Here is a 12,289-nt window from a genome sequence, read left to right as displayed (position 1 = left end):
CCCGAAACTTCCTTCGTCTACGAAGTAACGTGCCGTTTTTGTGGAAAAATAAAACTACTATAAACTAAACTACTACAGGTTTTTAGGAGAAGGGAGCAAAAGGAACCAAATTGAGGGAACAATACCCAACAGTGTCTGTGGCACACTGCTGATTTGAAAATAGAACACTGGTTTGATCCTGCCAACCACTGGATTATTGTGGTGACTCCAATGAGAAACTTAAAAACCTAACTGGTATTATTCCCATTCCTATTATAAAGTTATCTATATTACTGTAGGATATTATTCCCAGCCACTGCTGCAATTTATGTGTAGTACAGCTTAATCTTCAACATTTAGTCTCCACTGCAGGATACAATAAAATTTGTCATCGTGCCTAAAGCCCGGTCCGTCAGCAAGTAGAATAATGTCCAATGACCCCTAGCTACCCATCCTTATCGCTCACGTGTAATTATATTGCTGTCGCGACTGTGCGACTGACACCCGCAGTGAGTGTGCGAGCGCGATAGCAACATAATTACGCGCGAGATATAAGGATGGGTAGCTTGGGGTCATGGGACAAAATTCTACATGCTTACGGACCAGACAATAATCGAAATTTGAGTAAACAAAATGGCAACTAATAGCTATATCAAATCGTACTTCACATGGTCGTAAATTTTACTTTAAAACTACTAATGACTGACCAAGTTGGCATGAACAGTGGCTTCTTCGATGTACTTGGCGATGCCGGTGACGAAGCCATTGCGATCTTCGAAGTTGGTATCGAAGTTCGCCTGGTAGAGAATAGAACACGGAGCCGCTTCTATGCATGGCTGCTCATCTGTGGAGATATAAACAAAACAGTCAAAATCCTACTAATATTATATGTGAAAGTGGTGAAAGTTAGGATGTCTGGATGTTTGTTACTGTTTCACGCAAAACTACTGAACGGATTTTGTTGAAACTTTACAGTATTATTGTTTATAACCCAGAATAACATATACGATATAATTTATGACGATCTGTGACAAATAAATTTCATGCGGGTGAAGTTTTAAATAAAGAACTTGAAAAAATCAAACTGCCTAAGAATCAAACCCACGACCTTTCACATGCCAGGCTCCATTTCGCTCCAGGCTTACTGCTCTTCCATCATGAGTTCGATTCCCACCTTAGGCAGTTTGATTTTTTCAAGTTATTTTAAATTTAGTTTGAGAAACAACTCTAATTGCTAAGAAATTTTAATAACACACTCAAAAATTGGTTTTGATAATTTTATGCATGCTTCTTGCAATCTATCAGGTCCTAATATATCGGACCATAATAAAAAACTCATCAGACAATCATAAATGATAAAACTAGGTAACATATTTTTGCAAGTATTTTTTTTAAAGCACTTTTACAGGTCCCAGTATTAACCCTACCACTGCTTCGGGACAATAAATGGGCCAGTGCTGAGAAGAAGCAGCGCAAGAAACTCAGTCACAAGTAATCACAGGTGATTATTAAAAATATCTAACATATTATTGTGGAAAGGGATTAAAAAAAAATCAGCTTCTTATTTATGATCGCCAAAGTGAATAGATAATGTTGAAACATTTTATAGAATGGAAGTTTTAGAGAGAGAATATTATGCTTTACCCCCCACTGAGGCCAATAAGTTCATATTAAGTGAATTCAATATGGTGAGTATTGAATACTCAATCCTCGATATGTTTATTGCTCAATTTGTCTAATAATAACAATATACAGTTTCGCCTAGCTCCTACTATCAGTGATTAGTATAGGAAGTACCAACTACTAAAATTAATAGCATACAGAATGAATCATTCATAAAAATGATAAAAAATTACTTGCCTGGTAAAGTGAGTTCGTCCAACACATCCACATTACTTAGAGCGTCAGAAAGCGACACCTTTTCACTCACAGACATGATTTAGGACTGAAAAACCACTAAAATACAGAGCAATTACACTCCGTGACCGGATATACTGAAACGCCCTAATTTCACAATTTTTAACGCTGTTAACGCGAATATGGGCGACAATAAAGGGAACTAGTTATAAATTACGGATAATATTTGTAGTTTTAGTGAGATTTTTCTATATAATTCAGAAAATAAATACATCGACCATCTGACAGCAAAACATGGCCACTAGTGTTGTTGAAAACCGTAATTAATGATTTTATGATGACTTCACTAGTATCGATTAAAAAAAAGGACAATCGCCATACAAGAAATATCTAAATGACGATTATTTTAATCAATTGTTACAAATGCGCTCTTGTTTGTGTAACATTTATTATTATCGGTGCAGTTTTAACAAATAATTGGTAAAATACTTTAAAATTGAAATAATTTTAATCGATTGCAGTATAACAATCATCAATCTATAATTTTACGTTTTTCCACATCACTAATAGACGACGCCCAAATTCGTTCAGAAACTTGAAATAAAATTAAATTAAAAAAATTGCATTAACATTAAATTTCATTAAATAAATAATTAAACACTAGCAACTTTAAAAAAAACTGTTTCTGTTTTATTCATTCTGTTATCTTCTGAATCTTATAATTATCAAACTATTTACAAAAAATAGTTATAGCCTGACCAGGAACATAAAAACCCTGGCATAGAGGCGCGTCAATTGCATTTGATAGTGCAACACTGAGTACAGTCGTACCTGTGTTAAATTAATAGGCTAACTTTATGTATCAGGATTCAGGATTACGGGCTAATTTGATATTTTCATAAATTAACGAAAAAATATTATGATAGGTAACCTGGTTTAAATAAATTAAATGAAACCATCAATCGAGCTAGTAGGATTTATTTTGTTATTCATCAATAATCAAATTCAGAACTTGAATATTCAACTGCAATGTTTGCTCATGAACGCTTCAAACTCGGTACTTCTTTCCCAATTCCATAAAATTCAACACTTAGAAAGTGACAAAAAAATTTAAAATAGGTAGTTGAAACAAACCACAGCTAATTTTCATAGTGGACTGTACTATGCGATAAACATGTCAGTCAATTTGACAACCTTTGTCGGAAACATTATTCAATGAAAATATTGTCCGAACCCTTAGTATTTCTCTTCGACAAATACTTTAACACATTGTAAACCACTTTTCTTTCACGACTATAAAAAGATTTTAGCAATTTAATTCACAAAATCAATTGCGCACATTTAAAATAAAGTTTGTTTACACTTTGACAGCAATAGACTGACATGCAAGGTGACATGACAATGAAGTTTTCAGTTATTGTTGCCATTAAAAGAAATTAGTACCATTAGTTTTCCGCAACATGGCGAGGGTTTTTATGTTCCTGGTCAGGCTATACAAAGATAATATCATTTTGACTCGCCATGGGAACCTGAGAGATTTTAGACCAAAATCCATGAAAATTACTGAGGATAATTATTTATTTTAATCGTAAGTTAGATAGTTACCAATGTCAGTCAGCTGATAAGCTCGTCTTTGTTCAAAGATTAATAGAAAGGTAAGTTTTAAACCAGCTAGAACAGTGAAAGTAAAAGGGGATTATTCCCAGTTGTCACCTCCAGTGTCGCCCCCACTGGGGGCAACTGGGAATGAATAAAAAAAACAACTTAGACTGTGCAAAAAGAAATATATTTCAACCAAACCATTCTAACATAATATTTTGATATTACAATACTAATAATCATGGCTCACCGACTAATAAAGATAGGTAACACCAATATGTATTTAACTTTTTACAAAATAATTTTTAGTCACACTTTTTCTATAAATTACCAATATTGCTTGTACATACAGCTATGTAGTATTTACATTTTTTTATTGTTTTTGTTAGTATAGTAAATATGTACTTATGTCCTTAATTTACTGATAAAATATATTTTGAAGCCAAGTTTGATTTAGGTAGCAAAATACCTAATACGTGTAAAATAAAAATGTGTTCTTTTTTCGCATGCATAACAAATTAATGTCTTCTTCTATAACGTGAGACTACCTATAACTTTAACTCTACTTATAAAAATAATTGAAAATATAAATGATAACCAAGCAGTATGTTATGTTAACATAAAATTTGACACAAATCGAGTTTGTCAGCCATAAAATAGTAATAATATGCCTATATAATAATAAAATAGATTCTCAGTGCCATAATAATATTATGTAACATCAACTTATATCAAACTACAACGTTTTATGTACTAAAGAAATAATGTAACATGAATTGCATTAACGCAAAATCTTAATAGTTGGTTCAGAATGATGGGGGATTTTTAATGAAAATATTTTTAATCTTGAATTATTTTCGTCTATTAAAATAAAAATCAGATTTTGCGTTATATCAATAATTAAGTAGGATGTGAGTAAATAATAATGTTAAATTAAATCAGAAAAAAAAAACATAATTATGTGTATAAGAATAGCATAATTCTTGATACAATAACAAAGAATGTCAAGTAACCATTCGCAAAAATATACTTAACAGTTTAGAAAAGGTCAAATAATAATAATAACCCACAATAAAAGGCAAAATAAATGATTAGAAATTGTAATCTTGCTCAGTTACTAAATTATAGGATGACTATTGAACAAATGGCACATTCTGGATTCAGATGGCCATATTTAACTATGGGGAGACTCAATGGGGATTAGCTCTAATCACCCATCATAAGGTTATTCCCAGTTGCCCCTACCACTGTCACCCCACTGGGGGCAACTGGGAATTTATTTACAAAAATGTCCCATTGAAATTATAAATGAACATAAAACCTCCCCCCTTTTTTAAGTCGGTAAACAAAGTAGCGCCTGTCTAACTGAATCTGACCGCGATATTCGAAAACTATCAAACGGATTTAAATAAAATGTTCATAATGGACATAATCTAATTGGATAGTATTCTATTTATGTAAATAAATTACCAGTTGCCCTCAATGGTGGGGGCAATTGGGAATCATTATCTCTGCTTAAAATAAACCTGCTGATAGTATCCTGACTGATTGCAAGATGATCTAACAAATGTAAGGTTTTAGAACTAGTATAATGGCCTTTACAGAATGGATCAATTCGACTATGTAATATTTGTATAGATAAACATTATTTTAAGCATCTATGTGTAGGTAAATAAGCACAACTATATTCACAACACAAACGATAGAATATTATGGACAACTATGAACAGGTCAGCATTCCACAACTTAGACGGTTTTTGTTGATTTCGGTAAAAAAAATACGACCAACCACCGTTAATTACGTAAAAAAAATCTCAAAGCCAATTTAAATCTGATAACAAATGATTTTTTTCAGAAAAATTCCAACTCGTCACCAGGGACAAAGCTAGGGGTGACGAGTGGGAATAACCGCCAATGATCAGTAGCCAATAAAATGTGCATTGATTCAAAATATCTAATCATGTTTGTGTCTATACTAATTTATGTAAAACTTCTTAAAAATTTAGATTTTTCCTGTCCCAGTTACATATTATGAGAACAAAAACATTAAAATACTTTTATTAAGTAAATCAGACTTCTATGATTTTAAAATTCTATCTAGAAATACTTAACAAACCAATATTGAACTGAGCACACACAAAAATATTAGGAAGTCTCATTAACGTCTACTTACGTACTTCAGTGACACATAAAATAGTTCTTACGATCTAAAAGACGTAGCACACTTATCAACCCGGAAAGGTATCGTAACCGTATCAACTCGAGGCAACCTTAACGTAAACGCCTCGCCTCTCGATTGATGACAGCGCGCGAAAGGTGACAACAGTGCCCCGATTACGCTAATTTTTAACATCTCCAACAGACAGACGTCAGCTGTTTTGACCAATCGTATCGCAGAATCGAATAAGCGCGTCTGTATTGGAGACGTTAAAAATTAGCGTAATCGGGGCCCAGCTCGCGAAAGGCGATACGGTGTGAACCCTTTCCGAGTTGATAAGTCTGCTATATGACCTTAAAACTAGAATTCGATTGGTACTTCTTGCATTACAACCTTATATCCTAAGCTCTGCAATGGAGAAACGCAATTAATATTATTAGGTTTATATGCATTTGTACCTTCAGTTAGTTCCACAATAGGCGCAGGAATCTCGAAGTCTACTGTACTCATGTAATCATCGTTGTCATCTATATTGAAGTCATCAATACCATTTTGGCTGATTTCGTGGAGGTTGTCAAAGTGGATCTCCGGTCTTGCATCATCAAACGGCATCTCCGGTATCTTCAGACGTATGCACCGATGGGACTGGAGGAGAGATGGCCACACAAACGTTTCTTCGCAGACTCTGCATCTGAGGTTTTCATAGTCTATATGTTGCGTTTCAATGTGGCGGTTCAGGCAGTAATTTGATGAATAGTATTTGCCACACAGCTGGAAATTTTAAATATTACAATTAAAAACTTTTTACATAAAGTACAAACTAGTACAGTCACTTAAATAAATGCTACATTGATTACCTTTTTAATGTGGCTGTTACATAAAAAAATTAGTGAATAATTTTACGTACCTGACACTGATGTTTGGAGAGCAAAGTCTTTCTAATAGTTTTCTTTCCACCATTGACATTTGCATTACTATTGACTTTTGCATTATCATTAACTTTTGCATTAATATTGACTTTTGCATTAATATTGACTTTTGCATTATTAGCAGCTTGTTTCTTTATACTTCCCAAATCAACTCTTTCTAATACAACAGTAGGCAACATATGTTCTGGAATTTTGTCGTTAATGTTAAAATTAAAAGGGTTTTTTTTAACATCCTTTTTCTTGGATAAAATAGATACAAGTGGCCGCTCTTGTGAATTGTCACTTGTTTTCAAGAAATGCGTCCATTTGTGTTGCAACATGTCCTGCTCCGTCCCAAACTTTTTCAAGCATTGGTCACAGAAGTAGAAGTCTTTATACCCAGTCATGGCTCGGTTTGTCAAATCCGGTAGCGTTTGCACATGACTTTCTATAATATCTTTATCCACTGAGCTCTCATCGCAGAAATTGCACAGATATAGTCTATCACTGCCTAAGTTACGCATTCGGTACAATGATGTTGGACGATTCTTGGAATGCAAGAACGAAATGTGATGAGACACTGCACATTTAGTTGGAAATTGATCTTTACAGATATCACAGATGAAATATGTGCTCATATGATCGTAGCTGTGATCTTTCAGATCCATAAATCTATAGAATGACAAGTCGCAGGTCTTGCATTTATGTAGTTTCAACGCTCTGCATACGTTACGTCTGTGCTCTAAGTAGCTTGACTTATTTCTACATAACACACCACAGATATCGCAGTGGAGTTTAATATGGACTTTGAAGAACATTCGATCAATAAAGTTCTTGTTGCAGTAATGGCAGATGTAGCATTTACGTTTCTTGTGACTTTGTTTCATATGGCTCTTCAGAGACTTGTAATCTTTGAATATTTTAGTGCATTTCCTGCATTTGTGGTACTCTTGAACCTCGTGCACTACGATATGATCGGAGAACGATACACGTTTATGTGGCTTAGGCTCAGGCTTGTAGACTATCATATGCTTATTCTCCTGGTGGTTCAGTAGTTTCTTCTCACTAGCGTATACTTTATCACATATTTTACATTTCAAGCTGGCCATACTTTCGTCCAGCTCGCTTATAGACACGTCGGACCTTGGAGACCTGTTGAGAACAGTCTCCTTCACCTCAGGCAAGTTTTGCCTCTGAAGTATAACAGCGCATTCATTCAATAACTTATTAACTTTGAGCGGATCCTCGGTCAAGTAAACAGAGGCAAAATCCGTCTTTAAAGACAGTTTACTTTTACCATTTAGGTATGGAGATATGTCGTAACGCTCCAGCAACACTTTTGGCTGCTTGTCGAAGCCCCGAAAGCCGCCAATCTTCTTGATTTCCTCATCAGAATCAGAGAATATACGTTTGAGGCTCCTCCGGCTTTTCGACGTATTTTTTGGCACTTTATCAGCTCCATTGTAATTAGTAGACATATGGGGGCAAAATGAACGCGGGAAAACAAAATAACGAAAGGAAAAAACTAAATATATCGGCAAAAATGTCAACAACGCTACATGTCATACTCCGGACAGTACGAGACAGTATATAATAGTAGTCTTTGGAGACAGACGACAAATTCGGCCATCGTCGTTGTAGACTAGCTGTCAAATTTTATTTTTTTAAAGCATGCCAGAGATGATCTGGTACCGTAAAAATCGCTTTTATGTAAACGATATATCGATTAATATAAACGTGGAAGGCTAATTTTGTTATGTAAGTGAACAATTATTATAAGTAGTGAATGTTTATCAAATGCCATTACCAAATTATCAAATTACATTGGTAAAACATTTAAACGAGGCGAGTATATAAAAGGAATATTAATAGAAAACCGGTAATTTGTAAAAATTCCACACACAGGCACAGCACTACAGTTAGAGATGGGTTCCCACCCGGGTAAAAACCCACATGAGGGTAAAAACCCAATAAAAACCCGTTTCATTCCACCCGTGGGTGTTTACACCGGGTGAAAACAAATAATTTTATAATTATTTTAATTGGTATCTTTTCTTTATTTTTAATGAATTTTTCTCATTTAAGTTTATTGATTAATAAATAATAAGTCAAATTTAACACTAATATGCATTTATATCGTCGCCAAATCGTAAAATTGATCACGTTATGATGATGTGACCAATTATTTTATAAAATGGTGTTATTTCAAGAATCGTTGAACCGATTTAGAAGAAATTTAGTAGGAACACAATAATTTGTGATCATGGCAAGGACATGGAGGGGGGGATGCCAAAGATGCCAAACTCTCTCTTTGATGACATTACGGTATAAAGTTACAAATAACAACACCAACTACAAAGTACTTCTGCTTAAAAACTTGAAATCGAACCGCCCTTCCGCCACTGTAACGCATTGTAACGTTTTTCAAGACCTCCTCTCCCCCCAGATTGCATTACGTAACACTAGAACGCCCCCTTAGCAACAAATACCACTTCTCACTTTAAAAAAACGCTATTTTTGTTTTCACCCACCAGAATGGGTGATAATGGGTAAAAACCGGGTTTTTACCCAAATCACCCAGTTTAAACCCAATCGGGTGAAATGGGTTTTTACCCACTACCCATCTCTAACTACAGTTACGTTCGAATACTTGTTTTAGATCGCTACTTATTTTTTATAAAATAAGAATTTTTGGCTTTGTTCTCGACATGGTTATTTAATAAAAAATGGAGGAGATTTGTAACATTCACCAACAATATAATTATCAAGTATTAATTTAATATTTGTGGCTTTTACAACAAAAATGTACAAACTTGCTTCAAACTGGTTTTTAAACGACTATTTTGTGACATTGACAATTGGCTTTTTGACACCAGAAAAACACGTTCAAATACCATTTTACCATATTATAACTAACCCTTATCTCACCACGTTATCTTGCATTGTAATGAGAACATGTAGCAGTTATTTTGCTCACGCGTCTACGAGAAAGATACGTTTGTTTTATCAACGGTTCCTCATAAACTTCCATTGACTGCGACACTATCTCGTGATTTGTCTGATAACACCGACAGTATTTGTTTTGCCCCGCTTCGGAACGCACTCGCATTTTTTCTGCCGTTTCGCTCGCCTTGTTCCGCGTACTAATTTGTGGAAATAAACAAATTATTTTTAAACGCGACGGAAGGCGGTCGATCCGTGCGAAATGTTCCCTCCGACGCGTATTCGGAGCTGCCTTCCAGTAATAAATCCGCTGTTCAAGCAGCGGTTACGTCCCCATCGGCCGTTCCGTCAGACTTCTACTATTCATCAACACCAGTCGCAGACAAAGACTGCAACGCAGATTCAAAAGACGAAATGGATGAATTTGCGCGCGATAATTACCCGTTGGGTGCCTTTGGGCAGTGTGATGTACGTGGGTTGGTGTTATATCCGTGCTAGTATTAATTATGAGGTGTCGAAAGTGGAGATCCGTTTTTACGAGATGTTCCCCTTTAGAGTCACAAGCCGTCTATGGGGCCGTCTGGCGGCGTGCGAGCTGCCGATTTCGCTCCGAAATCTGGTCTACGGTACGTACGCTAGGATGTTCAACGTGAATTTGAACGAGGCAGCCGTCCCTGACTTAACATACTACAAATCGCTCTCTGCCTTCTTCACGAGACCTCTCAGAGACGGAGTGAGGTACATAGCACCTGCTCCGTGCGTGTCTCCTTGCGATGGAGTCGTCCTGAACTGTGGTCCAGCCGATACTGACAAGATAGAGCAAGTTAAAGGTGTTACGTACAGCTTAGAAGAGTTTTTAGGCGACAATAAATGGTCCAAAAACAAAGGGACGAGCTACTACGACTCTTTACTCACAAACAAAGAAAATATACTCCACCAATGCATCATTTACCTTGCACCTGGCGATTACCATAGATTCCACTCACCGTGTGACTGGACGTCTACGTTCAGACGTCACTTTGCTGGTAAATTATTATCCGTAAACCCTTGGATGGCAAAGCTCATACCGGGCCTGTTTACGATGAACGAACGAGCTGTATACGTTGGAGAATGGAAGCACGGCTTCTTCAGCATGACTGCAGTTGGAGCTACGAATGTAGGCTCAATCGAGATTTACAGCGATCCTCAGTTGCAAACGAATACAAAAGGAAAACGGAACCGAGTTGATGAAATTGAGCTCGGTCAAGTGAATTTGAAGAAAGGAGAGTTATTCGGTCAATTTAACATGGGTAGTACAATCATACTTCTTTTTGAGGCTCCAAGAGACTTTAAGTTTGAGTTCGCTACTGGTGATAGAGTGTTGATGGGGCAGGCGTTGACCGCTGCCGTTAAGGAACATTCGAGATGACAAGTTTACAGTGATGTGGTGCAAATCGTGCAGTTTATGCTCATATTCTTCATGGTCTCGCAGCTACTGTGAGTTAGAAGCTTTTATACGCTTTAGATTTTATGAAAGGTGACACCGTATTTTATTTATTTTTGTATGACAAAAGTAAAAAATGTGTTTCAAATTATTGTACGTTACAAATTTTAAATTTTATACAAAGGAATTCATACAAAAATATTTTGTGAACAATCAAATAATACTCTTATAATAAACTATTAATTAACCTTACTGGTTAAAGTATAAATAACTTAAAAGTTTAATCAACAAAGTATTAATATAGGAGTTAACAGTACATAGTTACAGTTTGGCTTTGAAGGTTATTGGCTTATCGACAAGTGGTATTGTTGATCAGTTTTTACAAAAAAAAAACTATCTTACAAACTTATTTCCTAGTTGTGTACAAAATTTAAGAACCTAATGCCCGTTTTCACCATCAATCCCTAATTTTTAAGTGACCCCTATGATGGTAACACATAACAGGCATTTTGTTTTCATAGATGTCACTTAAAAATTAGGGATTGATGGTGAAAACGGGCATAAAACTCTTATCTCAGTGATTTCAGTCAGGTCCTGATTCTTTGAAAGATACTCTACATATATTAATACTTTGTTGATTTTAACTGATAAATATCTCAAAAACCTATAAACACCTCAGAATGATCTATAGATGTTGTATTGAATGGGTAATGTTGATTAAATTTTAGGCCTAAAACACAGGGTATATTGGTGTAAAGTCCAGTCGCCGAGCACGTAGAATTTCGTCCAATGACCCCAAGCTACCCATCCTTATCGCTCGCGTCGCGCGTAATTATATTGCTGTCGCGCTCACACACTGCGGCTGCCCGTCGCGACAGCAATATAATTAAGCGCGAGCAAAAAGGATGGGTAGCTTGGGTTCAATGGACGAAATTCTACGTGCTTGGTGACCGAACTTTAACACAAACAGCAGTTACGTTAAAGTTTCATTGTGTTTTGGGCCTTAATTGGAAGAAGAAAAAAATTTGTTAATTTGTAAATTGATCATTTTTAAAGAAAACTCTTCCGTTACAAATTGGTTTACATTGCAATCCGCGTAATTTGAAATGATCTCATTTCTTCAAACGCTTATAAGCAATATGTATATTTTAATGTGGATCGTAATATAATAATATATCTGGGCGATTCTCTGTAAGCTCGTAATCGGCTGTCCCGGCCGATTTGTTCAAAAAGCAATTAAAATATTTAAAAAAAACACACTCGTAATGAAACTTTAACCCCAAAACTTTACGGGCCCTTTGTTTTTAGAACCTTAACTATTTTTAGTTTTTTTCTAGACTCGATTGAAGCCCGAAAAATACAGTCCCCTGGCTGTCCCCATCACTGCATTTCCGCCTAGAAATGATATTTACGAAGAAGATA

The 12,289-nt window shown here is 35.6% G+C and overlaps 3 protein-coding genes across 3 annotated transcripts in view; 1 reads left to right on the top strand and 2 right to left on the bottom strand.

Annotated features, from left to right (window-relative positions):
- LOC135085310 (cytoplasmic FMR1-interacting protein) overlaps positions 1–2,137 on the bottom strand; it is a 46,855-nt gene extending 44,718 nt beyond the window's left edge. Inside the window, exons 1-2 of the mRNA XM_063980099.1 lie at positions 1,840–2,137; positions 687–823 (exon numbers count right to left, since the gene is read on the bottom strand). Coding sequence (XP_063836169.1) covers positions 687–823; positions 1,840–1,915 — 213 coding nt within the window. The 5' untranslated portion in view covers positions 1,916–2,137. The remainder of the gene's footprint in view (positions 1–686; positions 824–1,839) is intronic.
- Positions 2,138–3,606: 1,469 nt separating this feature from the next.
- Positions 3,607–8,082, bottom strand: LOC135085496 (zinc finger protein 600-like). The gene is made up of 2 exons (XM_063980288.1): positions 6,501–8,082; positions 3,607–6,364 (listed from the first exon to the last, which is right to left on the bottom strand). The coding sequence occupies exons 1-2, from the start codon at positions 7,977–7,979 to the stop codon at positions 5,954–5,956; spliced, it is 1,890 nt and encodes a 629-aa protein (XP_063836358.1). The 5' UTR covers positions 7,980–8,082; the 3' UTR covers positions 3,607–5,953.
- A 1,376-nt stretch (positions 8,083–9,458) lies between these two features.
- Positions 9,459–11,124, top strand: LOC135085436 (phosphatidylserine decarboxylase proenzyme, mitochondrial). The gene has a single exon (XM_063980232.1). The coding sequence runs from the start codon at positions 9,707–9,709 to the stop codon at positions 10,850–10,852; it is 1,146 nt and encodes a 381-aa protein (XP_063836302.1). The 5' UTR covers positions 9,459–9,706; the 3' UTR covers positions 10,853–11,124.
- Positions 11,125–12,289: the final 1,165 nt, after the last annotated feature.

This window comes from Ostrinia nubilalis, chromosome 28 (assembly GCF_963855985.1).
Source record: "Ostrinia nubilalis chromosome 28, ilOstNubi1.1, whole genome shotgun sequence".
NCBI lineage: Eukaryota > Metazoa > Arthropoda > Insecta > Lepidoptera > Crambidae > Ostrinia > Ostrinia nubilalis.
The sequence above is the reverse complement of the archived record's forward strand: the minus strand, read 5'-3'. Positions and strand labels throughout refer to the sequence as shown.

What these genes read in the sequence shown, in the direction of transcription:
- LOC135085436 (XM_063980232.1), top strand. Translation starts at nt 9,707, where the DNA reads ATGTTCCCTCCGACGCGTATTCGGAGCTGCCTTCCAGTAATAAATCCG.
- LOC135085496 (XM_063980288.1), bottom strand. Translation starts at nt 7,979, where the DNA reads ATGTCTACTAATTACAATGGAGCTGATAAAGTGCCAAAAAATACGTCG. An exon ending in TCTCCAAACATCAGTGTCAG is followed by an intron (nt 6,365 to 6,500) that starts GTACGTAAAATT and finishes TAAAATTTCCAG; the next exon opens with CTGTGTGGCAAATACTATTC.